The sequence below is a fragment of the Rhyacophila brunnea genome, unplaced genomic scaffold (genome assembly GCF_057557595.1).
Source record: "Rhyacophila brunnea isolate RB1 unplaced genomic scaffold, BYU_Rbru_1.0 scaffold_23, whole genome shotgun sequence".
Classification (NCBI taxonomy): Eukaryota; Metazoa; Arthropoda; class Insecta; order Trichoptera; family Rhyacophilidae; genus Rhyacophila; species Rhyacophila brunnea.
Genome location: NW_028232893.1, coordinates 14,302,980 through 14,326,055, shown reverse-complemented (window position 1 = coordinate 14,326,055; position 23,076 = coordinate 14,302,980). Strand labels below are relative to the sequence as shown.

Genomic DNA, 23,076 nt, shown 5'->3' with positions numbered 1-23,076 from the left:
TAACTGATGTTTAAATCTTGTTTAACAATCAAAACATATTTACATCGCTTGGATACTATCATATGTGTGCAAATCATTTGCGCAACAGCTTGTGTGTATCGTGCGTAATATTATTTGTTTATTTTCAGGCACCTCCATTTGTTCCGATTGTAAATGCCGTGGACGACACGTCTAATTTCGTCGAATACGAAAAGCAGAAGCCGAAGCCGTCTGTGGAAAATTTCAGAAGTAGATCACAATTCAGCGGCAGGAATCTGCCCTTCATAGGTGAATTATTTTTTCTACTAGTTAAATTATGTTGTATGCTTTATGCCCATCTCAAATTGTTTTATTTTTATTACAAGTGTGTGTAGGTATTCCGAGTATACTTTTTTTGGATTTAAAAGGTCAATAATTGTATTATTTTTACTTATTTCAGGATTCACTTATGCCCACGATGTGATGAGTGATAAACTAAATAGAGACTTTAGTGATTCAGAATCAAGCGATCCGAGCTCGGTCAGCAATGGATTCCTCAACACCAGCTTCAACGGGACATCGATATGTGTCTCCAATATCAGGTAGCCATTTTGTATCGGGTCATTATTTAATTTTCTTGTCCCTTACTGTTGGGGATTGTTGATTTTTAATAGTCCTAGAATTATTGATTAAACTATCGTAAATATCGTAATCGTCATGGGTAAATACAGAATGCAATTGTGAATTCCAATGGAAGGTTTACCAAATATGTTTTTCTATATAATGTTACATAAGTGAACAATTAAATGTTTTATGTACATATTGATGAAAGAATAATTTTAAAAAGTGGTACAGTAAAACCTCGTTAGTAAGAACACTGATAATTCGAAATTCGCCGTAATTCGAAATTTTCCCGAAAAAAAAGTGCCTTGAACATTATTTTCATATAAAACCATACCTTTAATTCGAATTTCGTAATTCGAAATGATTTCAGAGTCCCTGGCATATAAAAATATTCAATAAATCGTAATAAAGTACACTATTTCATGGGCCAGTCATTGAAAATTGTGACAGACTTTCCTTAAAACATCAAAAATTACTTATTTTATGATGGTAATAAAAATAATCCTGACATTTTATGACTCAATTCAGTAGGCACATCTATGTTCAGAAACGAAATTAATTAAAATCAAAAAAAAAATATATATTTTTCCCCCATACATTTCGTAATTCGTAATTCAAATTTTTTTTCGATTTTCGGTCCCATGGAATTCGTGTTAACGAGGTTTTACTGTACAACCACGGATGTGTCATGTATGTTTCAGGCTATGGCTTTATTCTTAATTTTAAAATGATGACGTTTACAATAACATTTTTTATGGTATTAATAATATAATATCGTCGGTGTTGTCGACAATTTACAATTTTTTGCGAAAATTTTGAATTAATCGAGTTCGTATTAACGGTTCGGTTTTACTGTATTGAAGAAAATATTTAAGCTTGGATCTGTTCGAAGATTGTGACTTGAACCAACGAATAAAGTAATATTTAGCAACCTAATAGCGCAAAGAGACAGTTCAACAATTCTCTCGGTTGATGGAGCTTTCAATGGCAGCCGTGTTCTTGGGATACCAAATTAAAATGCGATCACTTTAGATATGGTCAGGTGAAGAGAGTTGTTGGAGAAAGGCAGAACTCACCCCAGCAGGTCTAGTCTTTAAAATACCTCAGGAGTTCTGTTTACATTCTCATATTTACCATTGTGATATCAATATTCCTATAAGGTGAATGCTTCAAATACATTATCACGTTATGTGCTGTCACAGTAAACTGCCGTTACGGGAAAAAAATGTGTAATATTGTTTTTTTTCGGTATTTAAAATGTTATGAGACTGGTGCTCCCATCCCGTAGCACATTTTAGACATTTAAACGAACATTGTCAGTTGGCAAAATCTACCGAAAATGCCAGAACAACAACGAGGTCACCTCACGCGTATCGCGCTACATCATGAACCGCACTAGTCAGTGAATTTTTTTCTATTATCTGCAAGCCTACACATTTTCGACTCATGTCATTCTTTGTTTTTAGTGGTTTTCTCTGTGGATTTTCTATTAAATTATTATCTATGTCTGCTGTGTATGTCTATTATCAATGGTCGCCCGGTTTGCTTCTGTTCAAAATATTATTTATGAATGAAATATCGCAAGTTATTTTAACGTACGCACACGTAGAAACTGTAAAAAGTAATTGAAATTAGCATGAATAATGAATAATAATTCAAAATACTAATACATTAGAGTTGACACCCTCTATCATTAAATTAGTTCATTAGTTAGTGATCATTCAAAATATTCTACGGATTGACAAAACCATAGACTAAATTTGATAATGTATTTGAGGCATAATTTACGTAAGTAGCTTCTTTAAGGGTAAATTAGCTACGTACCTAAAGAATAAGCCGTTTTACTGATAAAATATGACAATGTCATTTCCATATTTTAGGTTATTTTCTTGTTTACATGTTAACTTAGGCTGTCATTGGCTGACATAGAGTCAATAGACTAAAATATAATGCAAACTCTTACGCGATCATAAATGTACAATCAATATTTCCGTTGCATTTTCGGACACCGTTCTAAGCATCATGCTTACTTTTCAAGCAAGTTTTCATGCACATGACACTGCTTAATTCAAATATTGCCCTCCTGACAGTTATCTTCTCGGGATAATTAACTGCCTGAATACAACATATCATATTTATCACCTTTTTATTGATTTTAGGGTTAAGTGATTTGTTAGAATAGCCTCGCAGGTTATCGTGTTCCTTGATGATGATTTTATTCAACAGAGAAATGGAGAAGTTGCTTGAATCCAGGAAAAAAGAAATAGAGAGGCTTCACGGCAAGTTGGCAATGGCGGAGGCGAAGCAGGCAGTGATGACTGACCAAGAGAGGAAGGGCAGCCATTTGGAGAAGCAGCGGCTGCAACTTGAAAAGGACCTTGCGGAGATGGCTTGTATCAATAAGGTATGAATTTAAATTAATCAATGTGTCCACTTTTTGTCGAGATTTATCTATGTTTGCTACCTTTATTGTAATATGATCTATTTCCAGAATCTCAAAACCCAGCTGGAGAAGGAGCACTCGGACAGGAGCTCTGTCGAGTCAGAGTCTCTGCAGCTTATCCGGCAAGCCAAGCGGAAATGGCAAGCCAAACATGAGGCCCGCATATCCCACCTCTCCACCACCGTGGACACTCTGCAAACTGAGAGGGCGCTGCACAAAGAGACAATCAGCTCTCTCAATGCACAGGTGGAGAGTCTCGCTGCGGAGGCATCCAAGGCCAGGGAGACTGTCGACAGCATGAAGGAGATGCAGAAGAATCACAAGGTATTGCACGCTTAGAATTCCGATAGAGAATTCTAGAGCCGATAGTGTGAGAGACCATGCAATATCACATTGATCCGAGCTTTGAAAAGCCAACCAAGTTGCATTCCTTACAATATCTACTGTATGTATATAGTCAGCCTTGTAACATAAAATATCATAGAAAAAGGAATCTAACATTAAAACCATTTGAAACACATCAGCATCTTTATTGTTGTCGTCGTACCACAATCACTAAATTGCAGATATCTGACATGTGGTAGCTCTTGAGGGCTCTGGGTTTGATTCCTGGTGACGTCACAATATATTTATGCGATTTTCTCAAGACTTGGGTGTTTCTGTGGTTGCTTCACTGCAATTACATTATTACACTACTGTTATTAGGCCTAATGGCTTATTGTATTGTTTTTTTTTTTTTAAAAAGGGAGACATCGGTATTTGTAAATACACACCTCAATTATTGATTATTTAGGTATCTTTCCTTCCCTGTGGAGGTTGTTGGTTTATAAACTATAAACTTATATATTAGTCAGTGGCAAGGGGTGGAGGTAGGTTGTTAATATTTGACATAAAAAGTGCACACTAAACTTTGTCAGTCAAACGTATTTGTTTTCATTTAACTAAGAATACAATTTGCAGATGGTGCTGGTTTGTTTTTAAAATTAAATTAAACTCTGCCTAACCAAACCATAATAGTGTTGGTATGCTATGGTCAATCCGACAAAAATTAATAGTGGACACTTTTTCAGCCATACGTACTTATTTGTTTTCGTTGAATTAAGAATACATTTTACAGTTGGTGTTGGTTAGCTTTTTAAAATTTATTAAAAATATTAATAATTTGCCTAAACCAAACCATAATTGATAAAAAAAATTCTTCTACATATCTATAAAATATATTTCGACTATTATCTACTATGGTTTGGATTAGGCAGGGTTTAATTGGATTTAAAAAAAATAACAAAACGCTATCTACACATTGTAGTCTTAGTTCAATGAAAACAAATACGTTTGACTGACAACGTTAAGTGTGTCCTATTTATGAATCTGAACAGTCTACCTCCACCCTTCGCCACTGATGTAACTTTGTGTACTATAAATTCCAATTGGTGTGGTTACGGTAAACAATTTTTAAACATGGTGGCAGGGCTTTACACTATGATTTCACTGTATATTGAATCGATTTCTGGTGTGGTTTTGATAATTTTGCATGGAATGCTCTTTCTAACCCGATTTGTTGCATCGTAGGACTTCTTGCAAAAGATTTATATGATGAAGTATCGGCGGTGTGCAGCTATCAGTGCTCGAACTGTAAGAAGCCCAATTAATTTTTATTCTTTCAAGTGTGCGGTGGGTCGTATTAGTAAACAAGGGACCCGCCGCGCGCCTTTGCCATCTGTAGGTACCAGTGTCGAAGACTGCCTATTGGAACGGAGGTGAATGATTATAACAAAGAACAGAATAACAGTACACACTTACTTGGACTGTGATTGATGTATTATAGTATACCTATTACATAGTATCGCGTGACATTTTGGCTTATCTATATAAGCGTTTAGTCTATTTTAAATATTTTAAAACCGATCTTTCTTATTTCTTTGCGCTAATAATCTTCATACAAATATTAGTTATGATTACAGATCAAATAATTTCATAGTAATTAAAGGTGTCACTAGTTTACATTGTAATTTTATTACCTGCAGACGAAAAAGAAATCAATTTACGCTATTTGTGCGCATTGTCTTGTACGTATCATGTTAAAAAAAAATTCAAATTCAATTTAAATGTTAAATGCTATATGTATTGTATTGAGTCTTCGGCACTGGTGGGTATGGTGCAATCTCTCTAAAGTTACGTGAGAAATTATGATTTCAATTATATCACTGTTCACGCAAAAGTGGCTGTCAGCCGAAGTGGTAGTTTTGAGTTAAGTGGAAACTTCAGTAGAAAATTTGTAGGTTTTTGAGACAGTTTTTTTGCACACCAAAGGTCTTATGCAGCGATTCCCAACGCGGGGTGTACACCCCACCGGGGGGCAATTTGAATGTTTTGGGGGGCAAAACGTCATTTTGAAAATCATTTGAAGTTTAAGTATGGCACAAGGATCGCACTAATTTTCTTCCGAGTTGGACATGCAACATAGTATATATTATATTTACTTACGAAACTTAAATTAAAAATAGTATTGCCTATGTGCATTTTTTATTTGAAGCAATTCAGAATTACTTAGGTAACTATAAAATTTTGTAAATTTTTTAAATCGTGCGAAGGTCAGTAAATGGGATAAAATACTCAACCTAACCAATCAATCGGGGTGGGTACATACATGCCAAAATCTTGATTTTTCATCCACTTTTAAACTTTCAAAGACTATTTTATCTCGAACCATATTTCTGCCGATAGTGACCATTGCATGAACAGAACAAATGATTCGGTGTACACTTAAAGAGGTTTCGCTGCACCTTTTCTCTAACTATTGATATATTATTTGCTGTATATATTTCTGTGTGAAATAATAATTATATTTTATTTAGTACATACATAGCAAGTTGAGTAGATTTTGGTGTCTTCCTTCTTAAATCATATATTAAGTATCGAGGCCCGCTTCATCAGGCAGTGATACGAAACTGTAAATTTAGATTGTAGTGCCGGTTGCTTGTACTTCGAGTGCAAAATGGTAATTGTTTTCCTGATGGGTATTGTGGAAATATCAGAGCTTGTTTCTTAATTTTACTGTATACTCTGTCTTTGTAATGCTAATCATGTGCGCGACTTGCAGGTCAGCATGGCCAAAGCGAGAAACATCTCCCGCCAGTCCATAGTGGGCGTGGAGGAACTGACGCAGTCGTCCAACATTCAGATCCAAACTCTGACGCAGAACCTAAACAAGGAACTGCTGCTCAAGAACAAAATGGAGGTCGACATGAAGAGGCTGGTCAGTGATCTCAAATCGGCCGAGGACAGGGAGAAGAATCTGGTCTTTGAACTCGAAGAATGCAAGAAGGATTATGGCGCTCTTAAAAATGTAAGTAGTATCGCTGTTGATTTATGCAATACGTACAGTGTTACATGTAAATAGTACGTATGCAGTTTGCTGTATCACATTTCACTGTGAGTTGCTGTACCACAAACAAATGACCATATAGCTTTAATATATAAAAAATGACGCGCAGAACATTTCACGAGTACCCACTTGCTAACCTACTTATATAAATATATATATGATTGTTTTTCTAATTTACTTAACTACCTACCTATTTCTCTTGTATTCCTGTGGTTTTTATTACCTCCGTATTTTTAAGTGTTTTATCACTTGAATTTAATCTCAATATGTATTATATAGCCATCTGTTTCCGATACAACAGCTCACTGCAAACGTACAATTTTATTGACACGGCAATACATTCAATGCACGTCATGTTCGATTCAGCGTAGTCTGCATTTTCAAATGCTATGTGATCTTTTCACCCTCATAAAGTGTGTACAGCTCCTCATTCTACCTCGACCTCCAAAACAGCCCTAAAGATTTGTCTCAGAACTCCTCTCAATGATATCCATTTTTCTGTTATCCTATTCGCTGAGTGCCCGGCATTCCCATTCGTACGTTAAATACTAGACACGGGAGTGCTTTATTGAGGTTCTTTGATTCTTCAGAAGCTTTTGGATACTTAGATATATATAGTTTTGGATACCTCTTGTGCGTGGTTGATCCGGTGATTGATTTAATCTGAGACCTGAGATAAAAAATACTTCAGATATGATTTTCGCTTGAGTACATTGATGATAAAATTTGATGTGACACATTGAACAGGTCCAATGCCAAGACGTGGATGATCTCCAGTTCAAGATATTGGAGTTGGAAGAGCACAACCGGTTTCTCATGGAAAAGGGGACGCAGAGACTGGCCGAGGGCAAACACATCTCAAACAACTTGCAGAGTGAACTCGACAAGGAGCGGGACAACACCAGTTATATGGAGAACCAGATCGGGGTAATGTCTTATGTATATTGAAGTGGAGGAAAGATACGTGACTTCAGAATTTGTCATGAAATGTCATAAAGTAGCGTGATATGCGAGGAGGTGTTTGCAGAACCTCCGAATCTAGTCAATTGAAGTTTACTGTTGGATCAATGAATTGATTATAATATGCTCATATTTATTATGTAAACCTTTCTTCGGTGTGAAAAGAAGACAATTATTTAGTCCTAAAAAATACTAACGATTTTACTATAATTTTCTTGAAGTTAATATGTAGGATTTATCGACCTTTCAATTGTAATTTTCTTAGTATTTTAAAACACTTCAAATGGTAAATTTACACTTTAATGGTTGGTGCTAAGTTTTACATTTGCCGCGCGTTGAGGCTACACATTTTTTTGCGTATTTCAGGTCAGCAAAAAATATATATCTTGTACTTGGCTTGTTTCGGTTTTCTCCGTATGTCCCCGTGCAATATCCCATTCCAAGACCGTCCCTGAAATGCACACCTGGCCTGTTACTTTCCACGAGTGTCATAACCAAATTTGTCTGTCAGGTCCAAAATTATTGTATTGTTACATGCACTGGACAGGTAGAAACAGTAAATGTCTTGTTTGCAGTTCTGTTTTCAAAGTTTTGGCTTGTTATTAATTTTATAATTATAAATGCAATTAAAAATTCATTTTTGATGGCTAATAAATATTGTCCTAATGTACTATTATAATCTATGAATGATATTATATTATATTTAGTATTTAATGTTTGTAGAGTATTCATTAAATTAACGTAATACTATTGAAAGGATTATTGTATTGTTACACATATTCAATAGGCAGAAACCGGTGTGTTTTTTGGTGTTCTGTTTATAACTGTTGACATTTCACTTGTCATATATTTTATGATTGTCAATGCAATTAAAATGCATTTTCTATTGCATTAATAATCAATAAGCCATCTATTCTTTGAATAGTATTTTATTAAATCGACAATAATGCCATACAACAGCTGAGATGTTAAGTTTTTAATATTTAGGATTTATCTTTGTTATTTTTAAACTATAGTATTAAGGGCAAACTTGTTCATAATCACACAAATGTTTTGACAGTTCCTTTTATAATGTTTTTGAATACCTAGTGTTTATTTTAGTGATTCTAATAAATGTCTATAGATGGATACAGCAAGCAGTTCTCTATTGACTGATATGTACATACAAACAATTGTTATTGATTTATGTGTACCGATTGTATCCAACAGGATTTGCAGTTCTCTGTTTGCTCTCTCGAATCAGACTGCATTGAAAAAGACCATCAGCTAACGGAGTTAAGCAAAGAGAAAGATGACATTAAATCTAGACTGGAATCGGCCATCGCTCGCGAAGAAAAATACAGGGACAAGGTGATAAATAAAAATGTTATTACCTACAGATTATTGTTTGGATAATTGTTATTTATGGTAGTTATAATAATATTATGTTGTTTTGTGTTTTTAAGGTGGCAACACTGGAAGATCTTTTGTCTAAACTTCAACAAGAGGTTGCTAAGTTGGAATTGTTGAAGAAAGGGGAATCCAAGACTTCGGCACACAGTGGTGAATAAAACTGGAATTATATTAATTAGTTAATAATCTGTTTTTAGCCAAATATCACTGGGAGTTTGAGTAGAAGGATAATATAATAAAAACCAGGAAAAAATATGTATTTGAATTAGAAAAATAAAGATTCGTTTTTTTTGCAATTTAAAGATAAATTGATACAAGATCCGGCTACGAAGGAGAGAGTGACAGTTCTGGAAGAGTTGGTGAAGAAGTTGGAAGAGCAGCTCAAGCAGTCCAGAGAGGAAGTTGTTCTAAGCAAGCAGGAGATCAGAAAGACCAATTCTGCGCTCTGGAAAAAGGTGATGATACAACAAATTCTTTGAGGGATGCTCTCAGCGTTTTGGAAACCTGTTTAATCTTTATGTCTCTGTATTGCTAGTTCAAACCGGCATCTCCGAATTGTCAATATTTTCTGTGTTCAATAAAGTGAACAAAAGAATTCAAAAATTGTGTCTGTAGAAGACAATCCCTTTGTTGTAAGGGCATCTCTTTCAGGATATCGTTTTTTGAATACGGAATAATTTTTTTAGGAACCGTATTTCATAGATTTCCAAATTCTTTCATTTCCGCCCTTAGCGTATAAAGATTCTTTCACGGCGGCACCAATGTATATTTTCAGGTAAAATTTTCAATATGATTTTAGTCACCAATTGAAACAGTACGTAAGAGGTTTTTTCTACAGTACAGATTTTCAAATAAAGAATGAAATAGTTTTTAAAATAAATTGATTCTAAAGGTCCTAGCACTAAAATTAATAACAAATGATCACTGTAATGATAAGGGAAGAGCAGTTTACATTTTGTTATCAGAAAACAGACTGAAGCATACAACTCATTGTGACTCTACATCAGTGCGTTGTATCAAGATATCAGGCATTTCAAGTAGGCTGTGATCTGCTTACTATTCAGTATCAAAATTGGCAGTGATCTACCACACCCTCTCTCTCATTGTCATTCTTCAACTAGAACAAACATATTATATTTGGCTGAGGACACAAGAGTCAATAGAAATTAAATAATAACACTGGCTCAATTTTAAAAAAGCCTTCTGAGCGACGGTAAGAGTAGACTATGCCCCAGTTTAAAGTGTCACATCTTCTCTCACACACTTCTGCCACAGGCCGTGAATGATTAAATACAAATAATGTGATGAGGTTACGAAAACACGGTTAATTTGAATTCAATTTCTATTTAAGTTGGTTAACGAAGTAATGGTTTATGTTTCCTCTTCAAAATCTCCTACACGTTTTTCACATTTTCACGACACACACACTGATCTAAAATGAAGAGGCGCCTTGAATTAGGCGTGTGGCGTTCCTGAAGATTGCTCACACTTTGAATACCCTTGTCATAGGCAATAACTGCGTGTGAAAATAGTCTTTGGTTTCTTTTATAGGAAAAAGAATTGTCTGACTGCGATTTGGACAGACGCATCGCCACAAGAGAACTTAAACAGGTCACTGAGAAGTTAAAAACCTTCGAAGAAGAGAAGAAGAAGTGCACGGAGAAGCAAGAGACGCTCGTTGGACAGCTGAGGCTGCAGATCGTCGCCAAAGAGAAAGATATCGTGAGGCTCAATGAGGAGATCGACACTCATAAGAAGTCCATAGACAAATTGGAAGAAAAACTTAGACACAGTCAACTGAAAGCTGAAAAGGAGCTGTCAACCCAACAAAGAGTTACTGCTGAATTGGACAGGTGCATTCTCAGAGCAATAATACTAAAGAGAGATGGTATTGTCAGGCTATATGAAGCCGTTTTATTTGTGCATCTCAATTTTATTATTATTTCACCATCATTTAACCATATTTTCCATTAAATTAACTAAAAATATTGACCAGTAACTTCATACTTCGCACAAAAAAACTATATAATTCTGCAACGTACACCCGGTTTTGCCCCAAGTATAGTCAAACCAATGTTTACTGGCTTTACATCTAGCTTTACTAAGTCGTTTATTCATATGTCTTTTATCTTACTCTAACGCTTATTGCGGAGATTATACGCATGCCGAATTCTTTCTCACTCGCACTTAGCCGGCTCGCACATCTAAACTCATCTTGTCTCCAACATGTTGAATACGTCAACGTGACATAGTTGTTATTCACAAAACACACATTACCTAATGGAGCACCGTACACTGCTGGAATGCAACTTTTTATTTTGAAAAAAACATCTGGTGTCACTAAAGATCTACCATCGTAAGTTGGCAGCCGGTCGAATTTGAAACTAAAATTGTCTATCGAGGATAAATTTGTTACAAATGCCATCTAATTTTACAACATGTTTCTCGAATTATGGATTGCATAATATTTGTACAGAAATCTACTACCAATAAAAAATTATAAATTACCATTTTTTTGTTAGTTATGGTAATATTCTCAATGTCATACTAGCGCCCTCGCTGAAATGCCAATTTATGATGGTAGATCTATAGCAATAAATTTCAAACGAAATTCGCAAACCGCTACGAGTCAAACATTTAAATTCAAACATCAAGTCTAACTCACCGGTCGCCGTATCTCCTACAAAATGACAGACGAGCGTATTAATATTTCCTTCGTCCAAGGGATTGAAAAATATCCATGCATATATGATTATACAAGTAGAGACCAGTACAAAAGATTTCTGCGCTCAATACATAAGTAATCGCTGTTTCGGCGTCTGGCATTTTTGTGCAATTATGTTTGACATTTCGAGAGGTTGCGATCGCCACTGCCGCTAGGCTCCTATGTGCGCGACTGACTGCAGCAAGAATGCAACATCCCTACAAGGTTTGATTTATGGCTGTGTCGCAAACAACACAAGTTTAGATGTGAGAGCCGACTTGTGGTTGTCGTATTTTGGTGTATTATAAATATTGGAATATTTTTGCATGTCACCATGATCATGACACAATTTAATCAAACTATAATCATCGCCATCTTGTCATCGTTATACCTAGATCTCTGCCGATTGTATCAGTTTTGTTGTAGATTTTGTGAAACCTAATTGTGTCCATGTATCAATGTATAAAGTCTGTTTATTTCAGGTCTAAGAATGATGTCCATCGTCTGAAAGCGGAGTTGCAGTACAGCGAGAACAGGCGGATGAAATCGGAGGCATCTGTTGAGAGATCGTTAGGCGAGGCTAAAGCGTCGGAGGCGTCCCGCTTTCAAGAAAGGGAGGAAAGAGTGCGGTTGGAAGTCACCTTGCAGGAAAGAGACAAGGAGTGTGCCTCTTTACAGAATGTATGATTTCTTTTCTTATTGGTCTATAAAGAAGGCATATTTTTTGTTTAGCTTCTCTAAAAGTTTCAATTGATCCATATGGAAGTGAAGTCAGATGACTACTTGCGTAATGTCTGTAATATCAGTGCATTAAATTAAGATTAATATTTAGTTTAAATAGTCTGCGGTATCAGCCTCCTTGGGCATTGCGGGATTTGAGTTCGAGTCTGATATATAAGAAGCAAAAGCGGCTCTAATATTTTTGATTTACTAACCATATCAAAAAGATATGTACATAGTCGAATTGACATTGCATCTATGTATGTATATTCTAATAGCAGCACGCACCCTGATTGAACAAAGACATTTATGGTCACTTACAGGTCGGGAGCCACACAAAGAGGTTGTTTCTACGTTAAATTCCATGTCGAATTTTGATATATTACGATTTTTTTTTGCTTGGATACTATAGGGCACGTTTAATGCTGATTTACATATTACCTTTGACAGAATTATGACATGCTGAAGGCTGCATGCTCCATTCTAGAAGAGCAGCTCGTCGATTGTGAAACTGTTATTGACCAACAAGAACAAGCTAATAAGGCGACACAGGTAAATTCATTTTACTACTTTGATACTACATACAATATATTAAAAACAATAAAAAATAAGGTGGTGGACGATGTGATACTCAGTGGCGCCCGGTGTATTTTTAAATAGCATTTTTTGAGGGTGCATTGGAAACTTATCTTATTGAGAAAAGAGATCTATCCAGTGTCGTTTTTGATTGAATAAAACTGTCTTATTGATGTGTCTGGAATTGTCTGTATATAATATATTACATAATATTATGTATTATCATGTTAATGAGTTTATGGTTTGCATTACAGTAAGTGAGTTATAATATTAAAAACCTATGAAGAAGATGTTGGGAGTTGTTTCAATAAAAATTCAAAAACTCCAGCGCACTTGTATGATGTTAGACCAGCCGCCACTGATTGTACTTTATGATTTTCTGTTCTATTATATTTAGGCATAAAATGAAGTACCAGCCTATTATCCTCGTCATCTGTAGCACTCACGACTGTATGCCTATTAATGAAGATCTCATGGCCCTTGGCTGTGCATCTTTGTGCATAGTGGAATATATTTATAGAAAATGAAAGATGCATATCACAATGTGTCTCATTAAAATTCTATTTTAAACTAAAATTGAGAGTTTGAGTGAAAGATGGAGTGATGAATATTTATTGAGAATTTTCATGTACTTCATAACATTCATTCCTTCACCCAAAAAGTAAATTATTAATGTCAGTTGGCGAATGCTAAAATCATATTATAATATGGTGTTACTGTACAGGCGGAGGTGTCGAAGATCCGAGAGGATCTGGAAGAATCTCGTAGACAATTATCTGAGAAAGAACGAGTGATTGACAAACAGCTGATTCAGGCACAGGCCGCTAAATTCAACTATGATGAGGTCTTGCAGAAACTGGCTGATGAGAGGAACTTCTCTAATGATTTAGAAGTAAGTGATGTTATCTTTATGTATAATATTATTATGTTGATATATTATCAAATAGCTTCTGTGTTGTATTTTTATTACGAGAATTGGTTGTTAACAATTGGTTTAATACAAACGCTGAAGAAAAGAGCAGGAAACAAAAATACATACCGGTGGCGAAGGGTGGAGGTAGGCTGTGAAGATTTAATATAAATAATAGAGCACACTACACTTTGTCAATACTTGTTTGTTTTCATTGAATTAAGAATGCAACTTGCAGATGAGATTGGTTAGTTTTTAAAATTCAATTAAATCCTACATGGACTAAACCACAATAGTAGAAGAGGTAAGGTGTGGAGATCTGACAAAAATAATACACACTTTTTTAATCATACTTATTTGTTTCCATTGAACTAAGAATACAAATTGCAGATGGATTTTAAAATACGATTAAACCCTGCCTAACCAAAACATAATAGATATTATATAACAGATATTCTTTTATCTTATTTATGATTTGAGGGCATAATTTTAAATATTCTCTACTAGCTGAAGTACCCGGCTTCGCACAGGGTTGCTTCGTGGATACATTTATCTTAGATATTTAAAAAATAACAAAAGTTATTATCTTTTAAATATTAAAATATCTGTGTAATACAATATGGCAATATGAAAGTAATTCTAATAGGAGTAAAGGTCAAACAAAAGAACACTAAATTAAAATCGAATCTAAAATATGCAAACGTTATTAATAGTATTAATATGTAGAAAAAAATTCAAAATTGCATAGAACAAACAAACAGCAAACTTTGTATTTTGTATAATACTGATTTAGAAACCTTCGCAGGTGTGCGCACAACAACTGACAAAAGTTTCATCGCAATCGGATGAATGGTATAGGAACGCATACGAATAGAAGAAGAAGAAGATAGTTGTACTAATTCAGAAACCTTCACGGGCGTGCGCACAATTGGTCAGAATTTCATCGCAATCGGATGAATGGTATAAGAACGCATACGAATAGAAGAAGATAGAATAGAAGAAAATAGAATATAAGAAAAAGAAGAAGAAAATGGTTGTATCAATTCAGAAACCTTTGCGGGCGTGAGCACAACACTTGATCAAAATTTCATTGCAATCGGATGAATGGTATAGGAGCGCATACAAATAGAAGAAGATGGTTGTACTAATTCAGAAACCTTCGCGGGTGTTGGCACAGTTACTGACGAAAATTTTATTGCAATCGGATGAATGGAATAGGAACGTATACGAATAGAAGAATATAGAATAGAAGAAGAAGAAGAAGATGGTTGTACTAATTCAGAAACCTTTGCGGGTGTTACCACAACAACTGACGAAGGTTTCATCACAATCGGATGAATGGTATAGGGACCATACGAATAAAAGAAGATAGAATGAAGAAGAAGAAGATGGTTGTACTAATTCAGAAACCTTTGCGGGTGTTACCACAACAATTGACGAAGGTTTCATCGCAATCGGATGAATGGTATAGGAACCATACGAATAAAAGAAGATATAATGAATAAGAAGAAGAAGGGGAAGATGGTTTTTCTAATTTAAAAACCTTTGCAGGTGTGCGTACAATAACTGACGAAAGTTTCGTCGCAATCGGATGAATGGTATAGGAACCATACGAATAAAAGAAAATAGAAGAAGAAGAATATGAAAATGATTTTTCTAATTCAGAAACCTTCGCGGGTGTGCATACAACCACTTACCAAAATTTCATCGCAATCGGATGAATGGTATAGGAACGCATACGGGACAGACAAACAGACATTCATTTTTATATATAAGATATAGCTTATACTCTTCGCGCAAGTGCAAGCAATAAGTTGACAAAGTTTTATCGCAATCGGATGAACGGTATGGCAGCGCATAAAACACGAACAAACAAACAAATATTGTTTTTTATATTATAGATTAGGCAGGGTTTAATTGAATTCAAAAAAATAACCAACACCAGCTGCAATTTGTATTCTTAGTTCAATGAAGAGAAATAAGTATGACTGACAAAGTTTAGTGTGCACTTTATGTCGGATCTTAACAGCGTACTTCCACCCTTCGCCACTGGCATATTATTACAATACAATTAAAAAATATTTCAATAATTTTATATAGTGGTAGGTATTACTAGTTTTAATAATATATTTTTTTAAATACATAATGTTAACCTTTCTAACGCGGCAACTGACTTTAGTCAGCCTATACGCGCGAGTCATCCGCGCGTCAGCTGACTAAAGTCATTTCGATTTTCGTTTGCCTAGTACTCCTTTCGGCCAGGCGCGAATAATTCGAACATTGATTTAATTTATTCAGAAATCATCCTTCTCTTGACATCTGTCAATGGATAGCCTAAACTTTTGTTCTATCTAATTTAAATAAATATTTTTCGGGAGCGTGTCTTGAATAAAAAAATATCAGTCATCGGGCCAATTCAAATTTGCCGCGTATATAGTGTCTTATCGCTTCTTAGTGCATGTGCGTCGAAGACATTTGACTGACGTGTTTGTAACGATACGAGTTTGCGATATAATAAGTTATATTGTTTTTTAATGATTGAAAAACTATTTGGTGCGTAAACTGTTAAATAGAATATTCGAAATTTACATTGATCAAAGTGAATTTACAAAATATTTTTACAAAAGGAATGCTTTTGGAGATTGCATTCATTCGCCTATCTGCTATTATATTATCCGCGAGTAAATAGTTTCGGAAAATAATTTGAACAAGGTGTCATTTAAATATACCTAGGAGTCCGCGATTCAATATGTCTCTTTGTTTATCATTGATTAACATTTTTAAATACTATTTTCTGGTTATAGAATTAGGTGAAACAGACAAAAATTATTTATTTACCCTAGTTATCAGCCATTTATAAAGAAAAGACACGAACAATCAGATGCCCGTTCCCGCATAAATGCGGAAATTGTCGTATTACGCTACACCAGGTCCCGCGCTACTGAATTTTTATACACTGCGCGGCAAATCATCGTCTGCTGGTGTGAGACAGACACTTGAGAATTATTTTTTTCGTAACACTATTCAAAAGGGTTTGATTCATGACTACTATTTTTTTTTATGGAGAATTCTTCTTATATCTATAGTCGAAAATAACTCGAGTTACTTACTATCATGTCATTATAATAAAATAAGAGATTACCTATTCTAGTACCAGTGGGTCTATTCTATACTTATCGACCGCTAAAGTGATAAAGTAATAAATATTATCATACTTAGGGTAGGTTTGTATCAAAATGTTAGCACTTATTGTAACAATTACACGAAGTTGGTTTTTATTGTTGCAATAAGTGCTATATTTTAACAGCACCTATCTTGCTGCTGTTGAAATATCGCACTTATTGCAACAATAAAAACCAACTTCGTGTAATTGTTACAATAAGTGCTAATATTTTGATACAAACCTACCCTAAGTTTGATACTATTTATCACTTTAGTGTTCGATAAGTATAGAATAGACCCACAGGTTATTGAAGTAATATAATAAAAAAAAAACAAATGAACTTGAAAATAAAATTGTGGTGACTATAAAGCATTTAGAAGTGCAAAAAGTGTTTGAAATTTAATATTTTACGAATTGTAATAGCCTAATAGGTATTCGAAAAATAAACCGTTTTGTTATAAACTATGTGTCATTCGATTCCATTCAGTTCGGGGTCAATGGTAGGTACAAACCAGGCACTGGTGGTAAGTACATTACTCTAAAATAGCCAGTAGTTCTCAAGGATGATTTATTTATACTCGACCTGCAGTGCTGCAATGTGTATGGGAGTTCAAATAAAAGTTACACAGTTTGAGATGTCCTGGATGCTATAAAAATGAGCTATTTATGACTGATATTTTTTTAACACACTCAACAAAAATGCTCATAAAAGTCATAAACCATATTATTATTCATTATGTGTATGACATATTTGTCGAAATCGTAGCCGTAGACTATAATACTGAACTGTTCTTACACTTGTTAATCTGTCATCGACGCATTAGTCCAGCACCATTTCGTAAGTGTCATGGCGCCGCTCGAGTAAGCCGGCATTTTTTCAATGAAGAAATCTTGTTCGTGATTTCTTATCAGTTTTAGGCGACGAATGTTTATTTTTAGAGTCACATAAAATATTAGGTTCTGTCATAATCATTTTTGAACTTGACTCCGATTTTTTACTACTCTATTTGTGTATGTTTGACTGACATTTATTACGATTTATTGATGCTTGAAATAACAACGCGCACTGTTGTACTAAGTCGGGATTCGTAACGCTTAGAAAGGGTTAATGCACCTTTATAAATATTTTCAGACCCAACTGGACGAGTTGTCAAATCGCGAATCGGCATCGTGCCGCGATGTCCAATCGAAAAGCGACTCCATCTCGCGGCTGGAGAGCGAACTGAAGCAAGCCAGGATGGAACTGAGGACTGCCAAGACAGAGAGTGTCGCTTTGAAAGAGGAATGCTCGCGACTACTCACTGATGCTGCCGCTCTTCGGGAGGAGGCCATGCGCGTCCAACTCGCGCTCAGGGAATGCGAGGTAAACAGTTGTATATATACTAGGAAGTCTGTCACTCAGTATTTATGAGATTAGTAGGTATTATTTTTTGATTTGAAGTTTTTATTGTACGGATTTCCAAATGAAGGCAAAGGTGAGTGGTTGCAATAGCTAGAAGGAAAGAAGTGGACTGTATTAGCAGGTGGGGTATTGCGACCACATGGGAGTGGATAGACCGTATAATATACATTATAACTAAAAGTCAAAACGGTTGGCATTATGTTTATACATAGCTGCCATTTTTCAATGCGCTAATGAATAGATTATTTTTTTATATGACTATCTACTGATTTAACCACACAAACTGTTTTGGAAGTAATTTTGCAATTCGAAATCAGCAAGACTGAAAAAATTCCAATTAATAAATACAAAATGTATGTCAAAATAAGAGTAAAATTTGAAACACTAACATTTGTAACATTGTTTCCATATCCTATAAATTTATTTGAGACCAAAATCGGTGTTAACTGTTATGCATGGTTCATTCATCAAATTATGGCGAATTTTGAATTAACTGTGCTTGTAGTAATGCGGTATGCGGTAATGTAATACAAAAGCTTCATAGGGATCCTCTAGTTATCTAGTCAAAACTCTGTTATGAACCCAGTTTAACATTATTTTAGGAAAACAACTCCATCCTGAGAACCATCGCTGAAGAGACAGAATCTGAACTATCGGCCCAACAAGAGCACACATTCCAACGCCAGCTGAAAGCGGACGCCACTGTCGCTCAGCAGATTAAACTCATTGACTTCCTGCAGTCCAAAGTGGAGGAGGCCTCCAAGAAGAAAAAGACATTCTCGGATATGCTCTTCGGTACCAAGACTAAAGACTCCGGCACCCTTCCGTCCACCCCGCATCTCATGCCCCTGCCAGCCACGCCTTCTGCCAGCGTTGACCAATCCAAGATCGTACTGAGAGAACGCCAGAAGAATAGGGAGTTAAGAGAACGGCTGTCTGCTTTGGAATTGAAATTATCGTCATCGGAAAGCGGTAGTAATTGTAATAACAATGATGGTTATTCAGAGACACCGCGAAGATCGGAGCGATCAAATTCTCATTCTGTCAATTCGAGGATACTCATGGAAGGCTGGGTTCGAATCCAGAAAGGTTCCGTCCTGGAACGTGTATACATGAAATTGTTAGATAAACGATTAGAGTGGCGCCTGGATGGGGCATCAGAACATTTCGAGATGAATTTCAAAGACGGTGCTTCCGTTTTGATCAACGTGCGCGAGGTAGATCATTCCGGTATGCGGATGTCGGCTACAGAGCGAAAATTAGGATTCAAAATCGACGCATCCTCAGCTACGACGTGCTGGCCTTCGAGATCGCTTCTCATCGTGTGCCCGTCGGAAACCCAAAGGAACGATTGGCTGGCGGAGATTCAAAAGTTTGATAGAATCGATGTTGTAACATGCGAAAGTGACGATGAATTGAATAATTTAAAAGTTTCCAACGCGTATAGTTCCATGATGCAGTTTGACCGCGGATTGATGGACCCGAACTGTATCGTGGAAGTCGAGAAAGAGTTGTTTTTGATTGGCACAAATGTAAATCTGTTCTCGTTTGGCGCTTCGAAGACTGTGCCGGTTAAAGTGTCAGGAGTTTGCGGAGTTAGAAAGTGTTTGGTGAATCGGGCGGCGGACGTGGCAGTCATTTTGGAGTCGGGCGGGTCTCTGGTCCATTGCAGCGTGAGACAGCTGGAGGCGGCGCTTAAGGCTTCCAAGGAGGCGTCTCCGCATCTCAATACGCACACGGTCGTCCTACAAGGGAAAGAAGGCAGCTCGGATGAGTGTCAGGCGTTTGAGGTATGTTTGTCACTAATCATAATATAGCATGATGGTCCTAGCAATGCCAGATTAGCATGGTGTTCAGTAAATCACATTGTCCATCTCTGTAGAGTGGGTACAGTTAGGATTGGTGCGCAAATACCTTGCTACTGATTATGTATACAAAAAGGAAAGTAGAATATGTCTAAAAATCACTACTATTCAGGAGAGCCAAAAGAAGAGAGAAAGAAATTACTAATTCAGTGGTGTTAGCTTGACCCAATTCTTTTCTTGGCATAATAATATGCATTATGGTTAATTTGGGAATAATAAATACATTTTTCAGATTTATCTCCATTTTAGTATCTCTCTAAAATAGTCTGTAGATAAAGAATATCTGACATATTGTCCATAGTGGAATAGTGGTAGAATGCCTGCCTATAAAGCTATCTAAGTTGTGGGTTGACATCCTGCATCTGGCTCAAAATCACATGTTTCTTAATATATGTTTAATCCAGAACAATTACCTAACAACTATTCTTTGTAAAAAAGTCGCTTTGGACAGCCTCCATTCTGTGAATCATCAACTGTTTGAAAGGCATAATCGCACAAGTGATTTTTTTTATGATTTTTGTTGGACGCTTCCAAATCAGCATGTCAAAAGATGTCTTCTATGTTTTTTTTGATGTCTTAGAGCAAAGCCATATGGGCGCTGCGTCCGCATTGCGTCGCGAGGCCGCTGTATTCCGACTGCGAGTGGGGGTGAGGACACATCAGCCGTGCGTCCTCGCTTCCGCTTGCAGTCGGAATATAGCGGTCTCGGGACGCAACACGGATGCAGCGTCCGTGTGGCTTCGCTCTTACTCTAAACTAAATCAACACATTACGTCATGATTTCAAATTTAGATTGGTTTGTGAATTCAATTGTTTTTGCTCAATTTGAAAGTTAGCAGTGGTCACTTGTATGGTTTTGCAATTATGTTCCCCCCTTAGGATAAATATGGCGATTAAGTTTATTTTAGTTGTGCTAACTTCCACCATTAGAAAATCTGTTGGATGTACAATATTATCACACATTATTTTTGTATAAGGTCGCTTAGATGAAGAGTACTCAATTGGATTTAACATTACATTGCAGTTACCCTCCGCCAAGCTACCGAAAGACCGAACAGTGGTCTGCGCGGCCACAGCCAAAGAAGTCTTCATCCTGAACTATGACGCCCTCAAAATGGTGTTTATCCAAGCGCGACGGTTGGACACGGAGACAATCTCATGCATGCGCTTCACCCATCACACTGTTCTTATTGCCTCACACAAATTCTACGAGATAGACCTCGGCAATTACCGGGTGGAGGAATTCCTCGATCCTTCCGACACCAGTCTCTTGCACGCCGCCTATGCTCACAAGAAGAATATATTCCCAATCGCGATTGTACAAATAGACGATTCGAATTGTGACATTGAATATTTATTATGTTTTAATGTGTTCGGAGTATTTGTTGATGAATTCGGAAGACGGTCGCGCTCTGAGGACGTCAAATGGTCACATCTTCCCCTACACATAGTGTATAGAAAACCTTTCCTGTTTGTCGTTCACTTCGCTTGCGTAGAAATTTTCCACTTGACTGAAAATTCCTATAAAAAGATCTCAGGGGACATTGATGGAGTCAGCGTATCCACTGTAAACACAGACCGATCTGTTTTACCTGAAAAAGTTAGCATTGAATTAAACAGCCCTAGATTTTTGGGTGAGTCTTCGAATTCTGGTGCCGTTTTTATCTTGGCTGCATTGCAGAAGTCGGGATACAGTGATACTCTTCAAATTTGCGAGCTAAACGGACACACTGCGTTCCGTAGGGATTTGGGAATTTCCATCGAGACTCTGGACACTATTGGCGATGATGTTAATTCTAAGGATACGAACAGCGAAGCGACGGGTTCAATCGATACCGAGTCCATCGGCGATTGTTCTGTAGAATTGAAATCCGAATTCGCAATTAGTATAAGGGAGAAAGCGAAACTGTTCAATTCTCTCAAAACTGAAAAAGACAAAGTTGACAACATTCAAAATTTATTGTCGGGCATTTCAAAGAGCAACAGCAGGCGAGGGAACAAAGTCCGCTCGTCGAGTTCTGATTCGGGCAGCGAATCGGAGCTCAGTTCTTCGTACGAACGGAAGACAAAAAAGAACGGAGGCAGTTTTAAGACGCCGTCCAACGGTAATAGTTGTCATAAAAGTAACTCTACGGACACGTCGTCTTCGAGAAAGCAAGTCCGGTTTAATAAATATTGACATTTCAAATGTTGAGTTATTGATAAATTTCTATTGAGCACCACACAGTGACAGCTTCAATACTGAAAACGGTATATTAGTCGGGTTTAGGATAATTCGGCTCAGTGGACGATGGGATAACTGGACTGCGCTAAGAAATCCACGTAACTACGCTGCGATTTAAACTAACAAATAGACAAGTCTTATATAAAGCGAAGTTTATGGTTTTTGCATGTCAATGCTGTGCTTTCATATTCCAATTTTAAATTGAACTGCAGCAGTCAAGGCCTGAACAAAAACGAACCATAAGTGCGAGTGAGAAAGCACTCGGTGCACTTATATTCTAAGAGTAAGATAGAATTACTATGGCTGTATTAAATATTTTTTGTAAACGTCGCCTGTGAATATTGATTTGAATGATTCCATTCATTTAAAAACTGCGAGCACGTCATGTTGCTGAAATTTATTGTTTTTGTGTTAAATATAAAGTTATTGGTACAATAAGTTTTAGTTAATTTAGTAGAACATATTGTTAACTATGCTGTGCTTAAATTTGGTGGCCATACTTACTGAGAAGCAACATGATGGTATAACGTTTCATAGTTAAGTTAATAATAATAAAATTGAAGTTCACAGAAACACTGCTTCACATAGCTGAACAATACACCGTCTCTTTATATTATTACTCACTCGAGTCAGCACTCTTGTGCAATAATATTTATAAATTGGTCGATATTCTGCAAATTACACTATGTATTTTAACAAACTTGTGATTGTCCCAATATATTTGGCGTCAAAGGATCAATATTATTAATT

At 36.2% G+C, this 23,076-nt stretch overlaps 1 protein-coding gene across 1 annotated transcript in view; it reads left to right on the top strand.

Annotated features, from left to right (window-relative positions):
* sti (citron rho-interacting kinase sticky) overlaps positions 1-22,281 on the top strand; it is a 33,326-nt gene extending 11,045 nt beyond the window's left edge. The window contains exons 7-22 of the mRNA XM_085950844.1: positions 129-267; positions 419-560; positions 2,809-2,986; positions 3,074-3,349; positions 6,126-6,371; positions 7,158-7,337; positions 8,580-8,720; positions 8,816-8,912; positions 9,066-9,217; positions 10,314-10,615; positions 11,949-12,147; positions 12,637-12,738; positions 13,487-13,654; positions 17,968-18,198; positions 18,840-20,027; positions 21,127-22,281. Coding sequence (XP_085806970.1) covers positions 129-267; positions 419-560; positions 2,809-2,986; positions 3,074-3,349; positions 6,126-6,371; positions 7,158-7,337; positions 8,580-8,720; positions 8,816-8,912; positions 9,066-9,217; positions 10,314-10,615; positions 11,949-12,147; positions 12,637-12,738; positions 13,487-13,654; positions 17,968-18,198; positions 18,840-20,027; positions 21,127-22,281 — 4,896 coding nt within the window. The remainder of the gene's footprint in view (positions 1-128; positions 268-418; positions 561-2,808; positions 2,987-3,073; positions 3,350-6,125; positions 6,372-7,157; positions 7,338-8,579; positions 8,721-8,815; positions 8,913-9,065; positions 9,218-10,313; positions 10,616-11,948; positions 12,148-12,636; positions 12,739-13,486; positions 13,655-17,967; positions 18,199-18,839; positions 20,028-21,126) is intronic.
* Positions 22,282-23,076: the final 795 nt, after the last annotated feature.